Source organism: Spermophilus citellus (assembly GCF_964194105.1).
Source record: "Spermophilus citellus genome assembly, chromosome: 19".
NCBI classification, from domain to species: Eukaryota; Metazoa; Chordata; class Mammalia; order Rodentia; family Sciuridae; genus Spermophilus; species Spermophilus citellus.
Genome location: NC_138201.1, coordinates 21818736 through 21834157, shown reverse-complemented (window position 1 = coordinate 21834157; position 15422 = coordinate 21818736). Strand labels below are relative to the sequence as shown.

The 15422-nt window shown below is 56.1% G+C and overlaps 1 protein-coding gene across 1 annotated transcript in view; it reads left to right on the top strand.

Annotated features, from left to right (window-relative positions):
* The window catches only part of CHCHD6 (coiled-coil-helix-coiled-coil-helix domain containing 6), a 180168-nt gene that overhangs the window by 152832 nt on the left and 11914 nt on the right, over positions 1–15422 (top strand). Inside the window, exon 6 of the mRNA XM_081276335.1 lies at positions 7654–7724. Within this exon, the coding sequence (XP_081132461.1) occupies positions 7654–7724 (71 nt within the window). The remainder of the gene's footprint in view (positions 1–7653; positions 7725–15422) is intronic.

Genomic DNA, 15422 nt, shown 5'->3' with positions numbered 1-15422 from the left:
GGCTTTGGAGCGTCACCATCTCAGATAGGGGGCCCTGGGGGCCGAGGGGGGCTCCGGGCTGATCCTGGCCTGTGCACCTCGTTTGACATAAAGCAAGGGTCGGGCAGGAAGGGAGGACGCAGGAGCCGCTGCAGACGGCCAGCGGCAGCCACTCCACAGAGCAAAACTCACCTGCCCATTGAGTGTGAGCTGGCTGCACACTGAGCTCTTCCACACTCACTCACACTCATACTCACACACACTCATAATCATACACACACTCAAACACACACACATTCATACTCCACACACTCTTGACACACACTCTCACACACACATTCATGATCACACTTATACACTCACACTCTCACACACACTCATAATCACAGTCTCACACACAGTCACACAAACACACCTTCACACACACTCATACAGTCACACCTCAAACTCAGACTCACTCATACACACATACACTCATAATCACACACATATGCACTCACACACTCACTCTGACATACACATTCATAATCACACACTCATACACTCACATTCTCACACTCAAACACACACACTCATAATCACAGTCACACACACTCATACTCAGTCACATAGTCACACCTCACACACATTCAGACTCATAATCACACTCGGACTCACATACACTCATTCTGACACATTCATAATCACACTGATTCACAGTCATACACACACTCATACTCAACACTCTGACAGTCACACACTCATACTCACACTCATAATCACACATACTGACACACACGTTCATAATCATACACTCACGCTCCACACACACTCATACTCACACTCAGTCACATACACTCACACTCATAATCACAGTCTCACAGTCATACATTCACACACACTCATACTCAGTCACACAGTCACCTCATACACTCATAATCAGATTCACACACTCACTCTGACACACACATTCATAATCACACTCATACACTCACACTATCACACACACAGTCACAGTCACACACACCCAAACATACACACTCATACTCACATAATCACACAGATACACTCATAATCATACACAGTCTCATACAGTCACACTCAAACACACTCAGTCACTCATACTCATACACACACTCATACACTCGTAATCACACACATACACACTCACACTCTGACACACATTCATAATCACACATAATCAGTGTCACACAAACACACACTCATACAGTCACACCTCACACACACTCAGACTCACTCATACACACACATACACTCATAATCACACTCACACATATACACTCACATACTCACTCTGACACATTCATAATCACACTCATACACTCATGGTCTCACACACATTCAAACACACATACTCGCACAGTCACATACACTCATAATCACAGTCTCACATACAGTCACACACACTCATACTCAGTCACATAGTCACACCTCACACACATTCAGACTCACTCATACACACACTCATACACTCATAATCACACTCATACACACACACTCACATACACTCATTCTGACACATTCATAATCACACTGATTCACACAGTCACACACACTCTCACAGTCACACACACACTCATACTCACACTCATAAGCACACATACTGACACACACGTTCATAATCACTCACTCATACACTCACGCTCTCACATAAACACACTCATACTCACAGTCACACTCACACTCATAATTAGTCTCACACACACAGTCATACACTCACATATACTCATACTCAGTCACACCTCACACACACACTCACATTCAGACTCATACTCATATACACACTCATAATCACACTCACACATACACACACTCAGACTCACACTCACTCTGACACACACATTCATAATCACAGTCACACACTCATACTCACACATAATCACACCCTGACACACATTCATAATCACATACACTCACACTCAAACACTTGTACTCATACACATTCTCATAATCACACACACACAGTCACACTCAAACATGCACACTCATACTCACACACAGTCACATACAGTCACACTCAAACACACTCACACTCAGTCACTCTAACATACTCATACACACACTCATACACTCGTAATCACTCACACTCACACTCTGACACACACACTCACACTGATAATCTGGACCTGTTTAGAAAGCCTCACTCTGCTCCTTTTCCGCTCGAGCCTGGCTGTTCCCACGTGAGCAGCTCCACACCGACTGCCCATCGCCTCCCCTGTCCTGGGAACCCGCGTTCTGTAAGCTTCCAGAAGCTTCGGCTAATTAGGCTGGTCGATTCCGGGGCCCCGGCTGACCAGGCCTGGCCGTGCGGACAGCGCCTTGGCAGGAACACGCCTTCTGCAATCTGCTCTCGGGCTCTGGGGCTTCCCGGCCTTGGCCCTGGCCCTGGCCCGTGTCCAGCGGCCTCCATTTGCCAGAGTCCCTCCTGCGCCCCGCACAGCCAAGATTCTGGGCTTGGCTGCTTTTCTGCAGGGCCATCTCCATGCACTGGCACCGCGTTCCGCTCACGTGGCTTTTGATTCCATGCTCTTCTTCCCGGGGGACCCTGGGCACCTGGGACCTGTGTGGGACTGTCCCGGAGCTGTGGTCAGAGCGTGCTCTCGTGGCCGAGGGGGCAACACCCGGGGCAGGAGTCTGCCTGGCTCAGCCTCAGTTTCTTCATCCTGACCTTCCAGTTGCCCTTGAGCCCTCCAGGATCTGTCTGCTGGACAGTCCCCCTACAGTGTCCGATGTGTCCCTGTGGGATCTGAGTTCTGGGGACATTGCTGGAGGACCCAGAGCCTGGTGCCCGGGACACTTCCTTCCTCCCAGAAGCGTTTGGCCCCATGCCCCCACTCTGGGATGAAGATTCCAAATTCCTGATTCCCACTTAAGTCCTCGGACTCTTCTTGGCCACACCTCAGTGTCCCCTAGGCTGTGCGCAGCTGCGTTCCACATCAGCCGGCCAGCTCCCTTAGGGACAGACGGGCTCAGCAAACCGTCTCCCCTGATAAGTCAACCACTGCGCCCTGACTGTCCCCAGCTTCTCAGGGACTTTGCATTGAAGACCGCTGTGTGCCAGGGACCGTGATCCACCCTGGGGTCCACGCCTGCCCAGAAGAGGCTGGAGCCCACCTCTGTGGACTGGCCCTCCCCAGGGAGACGCCCGTCAGTCCCCTCAGACGGCTCCTGGCTCCTGTGGGTCCGAGTGGGGGATGTCTGTGGCGTTGTGCAAACACTGACCGGGTGTGACTGTGGCCACCCTGTTCCGAGCATTCTTTGTGCATGACCTCATTCCCAGCCCGCCATGTCCTAGGAAGGCCCTCCTGTCACCCTCCTCCCTTTTACAGAGGTCTTGACAGGTGTCTGCAGGGACACTGGGAGGGGCTTCCCCACCTCACCACAGTCTGAGCCCCTGGCCCACGCGTGCCTGTCACCACTGCCCCCTGGGCTACCTGCCGTGATTCTTAGAATGCACCTGAATTGTCTTTCTGGTTACACATACATCCGGGAACGCTTGGATCCCCTTTAGACTCTTTTTTTTTGGGGGGGGGGGATGGGTAACAGGGGAGTGAACTCAGGAGCACTCAAATTGCTGAGGCTGGCCTCGACTTTGTGATCCTCCTGCCTCAGCCTCCAGCCTCTGGGAGGACAGGTGTGCAGCACTGTGCCCGGCTACAGGCTGTCCTCATTCAGTGAGGGGACAGCAGGGGCACAGGTTCGTACTTTTCCTGTCTAGGGCTAAGGATGGAACCCAGTTCTCCCCACTTAGGCCTCGGGAGGCACGACCCCTGGTTCTGTAGAGCAACCCTGGCACCCCACGAGTTGCGGGGGAGTCTCCTGAAGGGCATGGCAGCGAATCCGCCCTGAGTTACGGCATCTGAGGATCCTGAGTGATGATCTGCAGGTGCTCCTCTTCTCCCCGGGACTCCTGGCCCCCGACCCGGGACAGCCTCCCCCTCGGCCCTGCACACGGCCGCCCCTCCTCCCCGCTCCAGCTGCTCAGTGCACATCTGAAGGCGCAAAGCCTGATCTCCATTAATTAAATCTGCCATTAAAAATTAAATAACGTGAGGAGGAAGGTGCGAGTGTCATCTCTGTGGGTTTCACAGTGTTTCTTCAATTACTTTGCAAGCGGTTTTCATATTCCATACCGTCTGATTTCTCCGAGGGCCTGGATCTGCAAGATCAAAAGAGAGCATGACGGTGAGGGCAGCACGGCGGGCAGCTGGGGGGGACGGGAACTGGCGGAGGAGGAGTCTGGCCTGCTGTCCTGGGCCAGGGCAGGAGCGGCGAGCCATGAGCGCCGGGCAGAGAGAGAAGCCCGCGCCTTGGGGTCTGTGGTGTGATGGCCGGTGCAAGGGCAAGCGCCCGTCCATGGGCCTGCAGGATGGTGACTGTGGGGCTCGAGCCCTGGAAGACACACACCTAAGCAAAGAGCTGGCTTCCTGGCTGACTGCGTGTGATGGGGGATAGAGTCTAAGGGGGAGGCAGGTGCAGTGATGCACATCTGTCATCCCAGCCGCTCAGGAGGCTGAGGCAGGAGGATCACAAGGTAGAGGCCAGTCTCAGCAACTTAGTGAGGCCCTGAGCAACTCAGCAAGACCCTGTCTCTAAATAAGATATAAAAAGGGCTGGGGACAGGGCTCAGGGGTTGAGCACCCCTGGGTTTAATCCCTGGAACCAAAATAATTATAATAATACACCATTTGACCCAAGGACTTGGCTTCTAGAATGTTCCCTTAGATGGACTCACGTGTGCACCAAGTCCTGGGTGCCGGCAGGTTCCTCTGAGCACTGTGGTGGTGGTGGGGACCACAGGTGGCCTGGGACGTCTCTGCCACGCAGAGACGCTCATCCGTTTGTCCATCTGTGTGTGTGTTTCTGGGGTGCTGGGGACGGACCCCAGGGCCTGGTGCACACGGGCCAAGGACTCTGTGCGGAGAGGTCCCCAGCCCAGAAAGGGTCATTCAGAGGGAAAACAGGTAAGGGCCCGGGGAAGTGAAAAATGACCCAGGACACGTCACCTGCTGTGGTGGGCTGTCAGGGACATCCGGGCCCCGGGCAGGCTGGCTGCGCATCATCCCCACCAGGGCCCAGAGGACAGGAGGACAGGCTGGGCACCAGCTGACCAGGAGGCCTGCCCTTGCTCGGTGCCGTCTGCCCTCCTGTCCTTGTCCTTTAAGCCACAAGAGTTAATACCTTCTCGAAAACACTGTTGACTGTAAAGAACCAGATCAGGCCACGGCGCGGGGTCCAGCTGCCAAGAGGACCATCTGGCCCAGGTCCCCTTATTGCGGTGACACTGTGTTGTGTGCAGACCCCACAAGCCCAGGGAGCGGGCTGCTGTTGTGTTGGGGTCCCCTGGCCCCGAGAGGCTTCTCAGGATGAGCCCTGTTGGTGGCCGGGCCTAGTCGCCCTCTTGTAGTGGTGACCCATGGAGTGACCTTACCCCCAAAGAGGGAGGGACACGTGGTCCCCTCCAGCAAGATCGGGGCGGGGGTTCCTGTGGATGAGGCCTTCCTGTACCCGGGGTGGCGGTCCCCAGGTCCCCACAGCGGGGCCGAGAGGAGGGGAGTTTCACTGAGTCATTCTGAGAAACAATAGAGGAAGTGGCTGTGGGGCCATTGCGGCCACTTCTTGGCCTGTGGGTACTTCCGATGACAAATCTAGCTGAACACACGGTCACTCCAAGCTGGCAGTCTATCTTGGCTGCGGCCAGACTGTCCCCGGTGGGACAAAATCCAGAGCAAAGGACTCTGGGCGTCTCCTGCTAGCCAGGCCCCGTCTAGACCCCGGGTCTCCCTTCCAGAGGGACATCAGCAGGTGCCCGGGCCTGACACCCAGGGGCCCCATGGATGTGACAAGCCACAGGCAGTGAGGAGTTTTGTCCCAGAGAAGGCTGGAGCGAGTCTGTGGGAAAGGACACACACAGGCCAGGGTCTGCAGAGGGACTTGGGATGAGCCACGTGTCAGTGTCAGAAAAGTCCGGGCCTCATCACAGAAGGCTGTGCTGGGCGGAGTGGGTGCTGAGCGCCAGCCCGTCCCTGAGCCACCCTGGGAAGTAGATGACACCTGTCTTGCAGTTAGTTAAGCAAACAAGGCTCAGAGGGATTAAGGGGCTCATCCCAAGACCACAGGCAGCACGTGCCTGAGTGAAGGTTAAAATGTGGGTCTGTGGGGGCCCACGCCTGTCATCCCAGGTTCAGGAGGCTGAGGCAGGAGGACTGCAAGGTGGAGGCCAGCCTCAGTAACTTAGCAAGGCCCAAAGCAGCTCAGGAGACCCTGTCTCTAAATAAAATATAGAATGGGCTGGGGACGGGGCTCGGGGGTGGAGGACACCCAGGGTTGGTTGAGGCAAGATCAGAGTCTCTGGGTTTGAACGTGATTCCCAGAAGCCCTGGCTCGGGGCCCCTTGGAATCCCACAGAGCTGCATCCAAGTGGCCTCCCTTGTCCCCACCCAGGGCCTGTCCTCAGGGCCCCCCCTCCCCATGGACCTCCCGGGCAGCACTTCCAGGAGGCTGGGCTGCAGTGGGACAGTCCCCAGAGCGTCTGGTTCCCGCCCAGACCTGCCCTCCTGGCCCAGGGAGCCTGGGCCATGCCCGCCACCCACCTGTGGCCCCGTGCCTCTCGCTGCCTGAGGATGGCTGTCCCCGGGCTGGGGCACAGGGCCACACCCAAGGCCCTCACAGGCCTCCTGCCCCTGACCGGTGGCCCAGGACTGCCAAGGGTCTGCCTCAGACTGACCCCGCGTGGCATGGCTGTGACCTTCATCACCCGCCCTGGGGAGAGGTGGCCGCTGTGGCCACTCCCTGCCCTCTCCACAGGCCCGCCTGGCCTGGCCCGGCTGCAGGGCTGCATTCTGGAATCTGCTTCCTGTGGGAGCCAGCGTCACGGCCTGGCCTCTGCTCCCCGCGCGTCTGCTCCTTAAAGATAGTGAATATGGGGCTGGGGCTCAGTGGCAGAGCGCTTGCCTGGCACACATGGGGCACTGAGTTCGATCCTCAGCACCATATAAATAAATAAAATAAAGGCATCGTGTCCATTTACAACTAAAACTTTTTAAAACTTTTTTAAAAAGCGACAGTGAATATACCAGGCACGGTGGCGCACACCTGTCATCCCAGTGGCTCAGGAGGCTGAGGCAGGAGGATCGCAAGGTGGAGGCCAGCCTCAGCCACTTAGCAAGGCCGTGAGCCACTCAGCGAGACCCTGTCTCTAAATAAGAAATAAAAAGGGCTGTGGATGGGGCTCGGGGACTCTGCGCTGCTGGGTTCCATCCCCAGCACCAAAAAATGAATAAGAAGATAGTGAAGGTCCCAGGTTTGGGGGGCCGCACAGCCTCCGCCAGACTCCTCGGCCTCGCCTCCGGAGCAGCCGTAGAGGGCACACACAGAAATGCACGTGGCCGGGTGCCAGGAGGGCTTTCTTTACCAGAGCAGGTGGCAGCAGGTTGGGCTTGTGGGCCGAGGGAGGCCACCCTGACGAGAGGCTCCTGCAGCCTCTGTATTCTAGAATATTCCAAGGCAGCTGTGAGCACTGGAGCCCGAGCTGGGGACTAATCACCCTTCGGCTTTGATGCTGGTCAGGAAATTAGCATCTGTCGATTTGTGACGCAGCGCCCTCTTGTCCCGGGTCCGCACGGGAGCCAGGGGACTGGCGGGTCACTGACCAGGCCTGTTCTTGTCTTCCAGAACGCCGAGCTGTACAAGCTGTCGTCGCAGCAGTTCCACGAGGCCGCGACCAAGGCCGAGAGCGCCATAAGGTGAGAGCTGGCTTCTCTGGGACCCGGCCCGCGTCGTGCGTCCCTCGGGTGGCCTGACGCCTGGCACCTCTGGCCTGGTCTCCCATTTCTCTGATGACAGGCAGCCATCTGTCCCGCACTGTCCCCTGGGCCCACGCAGCCATTGGCCATCAGTCATGGGCCACATCTGCTGTCAGTCCTTCCCGCTCTTGGCAGGTGACAGTGGGGGGACGCAGACCCGACCCCTGTCTGACAGCTGGTGCCGCTGGTGGAGGAAGCCCTGGGATTTTTCTCATGTCCCCAAAGTCAACTCCTTCACTCCTGATTCCCATAAGGCACCTCTGGCTTGGTGACACGCAGGACGGGCCACACTGAACTCCCAGGGAGCTGAGGCTGCCACCAGCTCCTCTCCCTCCCCAGGGTGAGCAAACTTGTGACAATGACGCAGAGTCGGGCACCCTGCGCACGCCTGACGTCTCTGCAGCTGGGGAGGCTGAGGCAGGAGGACCACAAGTTGGAGGCCAGCCTCAGCCACAGCGAGGCCCTGAGCAACTCAGAGAGACCTGTCTGTAAATAAAGGTCTAAAAAGGGCTGGGGACGGGGCTCAGAGATCGGGGTCCCTGGGTTCCATCCCTGGGATTGCCGCAGAGAGCCAGGAGGGGAGCCAGGAGGAAGGACTGTGAGGCCCGTGATGTCACCAGAGCCCAGGACTTGTTCCTGAGCAGGAGACACTTGAAGGAAGCGAGGTGGCGTGAGGACAGGTTTGGGGACAGGCAACAGTTGTCCGGGAATCCGTGTCCCAGCCAGGACCAGGCCGAGGCCCGGCTCAGCAGGGCACGGGGACCAGGAGAGGGGCTTGGAGAATGCGGGACCCGGGGACGGAGGGCGGGGCCGGCTGTGTGCCACCTCCCTGTGGGCACCGCTGTTGGGGGCAGCAGGCCTGTTGGGAAGGGTCCCTCCTCCGTGTCAGGCTGGGCCTGGGTACAGATGGGGGAGGGGGCACCACATCAAAGGGGACATGGGGCCCAAAGTGGCCGCCAGGCAGCCTGGAGCAGAGCCGGAGCCGCTGGGGCCTTCCCGTCCGTGGCCCTGGCCGTGAGTCACCTGCCTGGGGAATTGCCCTGTGTCATCACAGGCAGCCCCCTCCTCCCCTCTGCAGGCAGGGTGGGGACAAGGTGCTGTCACCCAGAGTGAAGCTGAGGGACCATTTACTGAGCCCCGTGAGGCCCCTCTTCTGGCCTGTCTCCTGCTGGTGGCCACTTGCTCCATGAAGAGCTGAGGCTGCGGCCTGAGAGGCCAGACACCCGCCTCACCTGGTCACCATCACAGAGTGCTATCGCCTGGGTCTTACTGTCCCCAAGGGCCCAGGTGTCAAAGGGTGGCTTCCAGCCCCAGGCAGTGCTGGCAGGTAGTGGGACCTCTGGGAGTTAGGACCCTGCAGAAGGAAGTCGAGTCACTGGGGACGCCCCTCCAAGGGCACCCTGTCCCCACCCTGTCCCTACCCTGATTCTCTGCTTTCCCCCGGCCATGAAGGAACTGGGCCTCTGTCATAAGCTCCTCCATGACAGGCTGGGCTGCCTCAGGGCCCAATAACAGACCCGTCAGCTGTGGACTAAAACCTCTGGAACCGCGAACCAAAGAAACCTTTCTTCTTCTTAAGTAGATTTCCTCGGGCACTTTGTCACAGTGACAGAAAGCTGACACAGCTGGTGCTGTACTGGAGCTGGGGTCCCACTTAGCTCCGACCGCTCCAGAGCCATGTTCTTCCTGTGTCTATGTCAGCTCTGCCACCTGAAGGCCCTTTCTACACAGAAACTAGGCAGCAGGGGACACCAGGAGCCATCTGGAGTCACACAGACCTGGCTCGGACTCAGCCCTCCACTCACAGGGTCTGTGATCCTGGGTGTCACTCCACTTCTGCGGGCCACCACTTCCTCCCCTAACAACGGACAGGACATCCTCAGCCGGTGGTGACCGCTGACTGTGGACCCCAAGAACCTAATCCCCAGGGTGACAGTATCAGGAATGGGGCTGGGGCCAGGTGAGGAGGTTTTGAGGTGGAGCCCTCGCCATGGGATTTGTGTCTTTATAAGGGGACCCAGAGGGCTCCCTGTGTCCCTCCATCCTGTGGAGACAGAGGGAAGTGCCACCCGTGCCCAGGGAGCAGGCCCATACCCTGCCTCTCTGCCAGCGACTTGCTCTCGGCTTCGGAACTGAGAGACAGGTGCCACCCGGGCCTGAGCCACCTCATCTGCAGCAGCCCCAGAGCCTCCCGCACTGTCACCCACGGTGGCGGTCGTCCGGATGGCTTTCTCGGGACTCACCTGGTGTGAACACATTGGATACATAAGTCGAGTTTCCAGAATATTCTGTCTTTTCCCAAAGAGTAATCAGGGAGCAGCGCACAGTCAGACGCTATTTCCCTTAAATATCCAGGGGAGTCTCTGGGCGGTTTCTTGGATCAGCAGATGATTGTAAATGTCACAGAAAGAAACGCCAACTACTGGCAGCGGTGACACAGGGAACTCTCTTCCAAGACAGTGGAGCATCTTTTAGCAGCTTTGAGTCAACCGAGCGGTTACTCCGCTGGCAAACTGTGGGTCCGTGTTTTCATTCATCAACTCACACACACACACATAGAGCACCTGCTGTTTGCCACGCACCATGCTAGGCCCTGGGGACACGATGATGAATAGGACTCCCCCGGTCCCCACCAGCAGAAGTGCAGAGCGCTCGGGGACCCGTGTTTGGAAATGAATTGCACAATTCCTGAACCACTATGGATTATCGTAATGAGCCCTGGGAAGGGAAAAAGTGTGAGTTAAACAGTCGACGTCAATCCCCGTGTCGTGTGGAACCACAGAGAACCAATAAAAAGGCACAGACCACTCCAGGCACACGCCTGTCCTCCCAGGGACTCAGGAGAACAAGGCAGAGCAGCCCAGGTTCAAAGCCAGCCTAAGCGACTTCGCCAGACCTTGTCTCAAAGTAAAACAAAATACAGTTTAAAAAGGTTGTGAACATCGCTCAGAGGTAGAGCACGGGTTCAGTGTGCCCTGAGTTCAAAAAGAAAAAAGAGAGGAACCCGGACTCTGGACACAGTAACACCTGCAATTCAGAAGTGGGCCAGAAGACGGGGAGGAAACACATTTAGTAAGTCTCAGGCTGTGCAAAGGCCCTGGGGCAGGTGATTTACCTTCTCCAAAGAAGTGAAAGGACCTGGCCTTGGGCCACTGGACACTTTTGACATGGTGTCTTGGTCATCATCCACTCAGAAATGTTCTGATTTTCATTCTGATTTCTTGGCAATGTTCCAGTTACCCTTTTTGGTGACTGATCTCCAGTTGCACCTGCTGTGATTAGAGAAAATGCTGTCGATTCCTGGGAACTTTCTAGAACCCAGCTTTGTCCTGCCTGGGCCCACCTTCTCCGTGATCTGTCACCAGGTGGAGCAGTCTGTGTCCACCAGCAGAGCCACTCGGTCACTTTTGCATTTCCTGTCTTTACTCTTCTATCAGCTTCCTGTTCCCAAGATCGCATTCCACCCAACCAAGGGCTTCTCTCGGGGCGGCTTTGCTGGAAATTCTGTTTTTAACTGTCTAGAAACATGTTTCAGTCATTTCTTTCAGGTGTTTAAAGATGTCACCAGCCTCTTCCTGGGTTCCTGATTTTCTCTGGGGACACCAGCAATATAGATCCTCTCTCCTTCCCTTTTTGGGGTTCAAGCCTTGGAGTTTTGTCAGTTCTAGAAATTTCTCCGCCATTATCTCTTCAGATAATGCCTGCCCTGTGTTCTCTCTCCCTGTCTCTGGGATTCTAGTTTCATGTATTAGTGTGTCTCTCCCTCCCTCCCTCTCTCCCTCCCTCCCTCCCTCCCTCTCTCTCTCTCTCTCCCTCTCTCTTTTTCTTTTATGAAAATCCCCGTGCCATGGCCCGCACTTGTCTCTGGTGAAATTCTCCTTTTTGCTGTCTATTTTCCTGAGCGTTCTAATCACAGTTATCTAAAGTCATCTCGGGGTCCATTTCTGGGCCCTTCCTGCCCCCACCCGCCCTGTGCCCCGTCGTTGTGCCTGGTGATTCCTGATGAATGCCAGGCCCTGGACAGAGGAGGTGTACAGGTCCTGGTGACAGTCCCCTTCCCTGTTCTGGGTGGCTTCCTGGATAAAGGTAGGTCACTCTGCTGCCATCAGGGACCAGCTGACCGTGGCTTGCCCTAGGGTACGACCTTCCAGGACTCCTCTCTCTTGGTGAGCTCTAAACCACGATTTTCATTCCCGCAGCCCACTGAGCCTTTTGAAAGTTCCATTTGGCCTTCCCCTGGTCTTTTAGATAGCTTCTTGGCCTCTGGCCTGGAGTAGATCCAGTGTTTAAAAAAGAGAAAACACACTTGTCATTCCCAGCAGCTCAGGAGGCTGAGACAGGAGGATTGCAAGTTGGAGGCCAGCCTCAGCCACTCAGCAAGACCCTGTCTCTAAATAAAACATAAGAAATGGCTTTAAGAATGACCACGCACTTGCTATGGCTCCCTCTCTTCATGATCCACTGGGGTGCCAGGCGTGTGCCACTGTGCCTGCCTGCTGATTTTTTATTTTCTTCCTCAAGCTAACTTCTCCGCACTTCCAGGGGAGGACCTAGATCTTCCCCAAGCTTGGAAGCAGAGATCCTCACGTAGCTCTTGAGGAACAATTGGACTTTTCCAAGAAGTCACAGGGCCACTCAAGACAAAGGAACTAGTACCCAAGCAGAGTCAGCCAGACTGTTCCTTTTAGCAGCTGGGGATGTGGCTGGCCCAGGAGCATCTCTTGCCTTTTCTTGGGTCCCCAAGTTTTACCAAGGCCTGGACCCAGCCCCGTGTTGCAGAAGCTGCCTGTCACCATGGGGGCCTCCTGTTTGGGCACAATCGCATCAGGGAACTGGACACAAACACCCCAAGTCTGTCTGTCCAGGAGCACACCGTGCACCTCCAGCAGCACAGCAGGCCACATGGCTCAGATTTTCCTGAAGGAAGAAATCGAGACCCCAGGGGGGACATCCTGCATTTCTCATGTCCTGTCTATTTTTCACGACAGCCATCAGCCCTCTTCCTGTGGGATTCATTGAGAGCCTCGGCTTCTCCCTGTCAGGAAACTTGTCGGAGCCCTCCAGCCCCACGGAGAGCCGGCCCTCAAAGAGCAGGGAACAATTGGGTGAAGGAAGAAGGTTATTAACTACTTCCTGAGGCTGAGTCACCAAGCTCCAAGGACTTTGATCCAAAGAGCTCCGATGAATGTGGATGTAGAGGCCGGTCTCCGGCCTGATCCTCCACCCTCCTGGGAGGTCAGGCTCTCTGCAAAAATGGTGGAAATCCTGTCTGGACCCACCGTTGAGACTAAAAACTGCTGAGACCCACCAGAGCCTCCCAATCTGCATCTACTTTAGTGAGCCAGTGGCTGAAGCCCATGAAAACAATAGGCGTCTATTTGAGGCCCAAATGGAATGGCCTTCCAAACATTCTTTAACCCAGATAACATTCAGAGATGCCCCTCTATCTCACTTCCCTGTTTAGTTAACCTCAGATAACCTTTGGAAAGACATTTCTATTCCAAACCACTGAGGAATGAACTTAGGGAGGCCCTGAGCAACTCAGAGAGACCCTGTCCCTAAATAAAATAGAAAAAAGGGCTGGGGATGGGGCTCAGGGGGTCAGCACCCCTGGGTTCCATCCCCAGGATCAAAAAAAAAATAACTCTGAGGTTTGAACTGACGGACCAGCTCTTTGAGAAGCTACCAGTCAGAACCCACTTAATGCATTTATTTGACCAGACAGAATTCAGTGGAGACATTTCTAGAAGAAGCAGTTGGCAGCACTGTGATGCGGGGTGGTTTCAGGATACCTGTTTCCACGCGCACAAGAAACTCCCAGGGCAGATCCAGTGCCGTCCCTGCGGCCCAGGTGTGAGAACCAAAGTAAAGTTGCTGACTTGTAAACTGTCAAACAAAGTAAACTTGTCCTGGTCTGGGAAATACGGACCAGGGTGGTGCCTTCTTCAGTCAGGAGCAAAGATTCCATGATCCCGCCTGGGAGTGGCAGGCTGCGCTGGGCGTGGGTCTGTATGCGTCCAAGCTTGTCCTTCTGCACCCTGCCAAGATCCATATCTCCCTCAGAAATGTCCAGGACAAGGATTGAGCTTCTTGCAGATCAGCTGAGTGGCTGAGTGGCTCAGTGCTGCAGGCTGAGTGACTTGAGTTGCTCAGTGCTGCAGGCTGAGTCGCTCAGTGCTGGAGGCCTACTGGCTGAGTTGCTCAGTACTGCAGGCCAAGTGGCTGAGTTGCTCAGTGCTAGAGTCTGGGTGGCCGAGTCGCTCAGTGCTGCAGACTGAGTGACTGAGTTGCTCAGTGCTGAAGGCCTAGTGGCTGAGTCACTCAGTACTGCAGGCCGAGTGGCTGAGTTGCTCAGTGCTGGAATCTGGGTGGCCAAGTCGCTCAGTGCTGGAGGCTGACTCACTCAGTGTTGGAGGCTGGGTGACTGAGTTGCTCAGTGCTGGAGTCTGGGTGGCCAAGTCGCTCAGTGCTGGAGGCTGGATAGCCGAGTTACTTAGTGCTAGAGGCTGGATAGCCAAGTCGCTCAGTGCTGGAGGCTGAGTAGCTGAGTTGCTCAGTGCTGGGGGGTGAGTGGCTGAGTCACTCAGTGTTGGAGGCTGAGTGGCTGAGTCACTCAGTGCTGGAGGCCTAGTGGCTGAGGTTGCTCAGTGCTGCAGGCCGAGTGGCTGAGTCACTCAGTGCTAGAGGCTGGATAGCTGAGTCACTCAGTGCTGGAGGTTGACTGGCTAAGTTGCTCATTGCTGGAGGCTGAGTCATTCAGTGCTGGAGGCTAGATAGCCGAGTTGCTCAGTGCTGGAGGCTGAGTCGCTCACTGCTAAAGACTGAGTTGCTTAGTGCTGCAGGCTGAGTGACTGAGTTGCTCAGTGCTAGAGGCCTAGTGGCTGAGTCACTCAGTGCTGAAATCTGGGTAGCCAAGTCGCTCAGTGCTGGAGGCTGAGTGGCTGTGTCGCTCGGTGCTGCAGGCTGAGTCGTTGAGTGCTGAAATCTGGGTAGCCAAGTCGCTCAGTGCTGGAGGCTGAGTGGCTGTGTCGCTTGGTGCTGCAGGCTGAGTCGTTGAGTGCTGAAATCTGGGTAGCCAAGTCGCTCAGTGCTGGAGGCTGAGTGGCTGTGTCGCTTGGTGCTGCAGGCTGAGTCGCTGAGTGCTGAAATCTGGGTAGCCAAGTCGCTCAGTGCTGGAGGCTGAGTGGCTATGTTGCTCAGTGCTGCAGGCTGAGTCGCTGAGTGCTGTCTCTGCACAACCCGGTTGTTTTCCTTAGCCTGTAGCCCATCATGTGTGGGGCAGGGGACTCTCTGAGCTGCAGGTGGTGCCTCTCTCCTATTAGGGAAAGAAGACCCAGGGGGCGCCAGTGACCGGCACAGGTGGCGTGTGGGTGGGATGACGAGGCCAGCTGCGGGCCTCTGCTCCGGGCCTCTGCTCCGTCCTGTATCCCCACAGCTGTCCCCCGCAGCCTTGCAGGGCTCCTGGGCATGGCCTCCGGCCTCCTCCTTGGCTCTAGGCTCCCAAGATCCAGGTGAAGCACCACCTCCCTGGTCCCCAGGCCAGGTGCGTCCTGACAATGACGGTGTCCGTTCTGGGCCTCTCGCCGTTAGCCCTGACTGCAGAAGAGAGGCCCGTGGAGCCTCCACCTTCGCACCTCC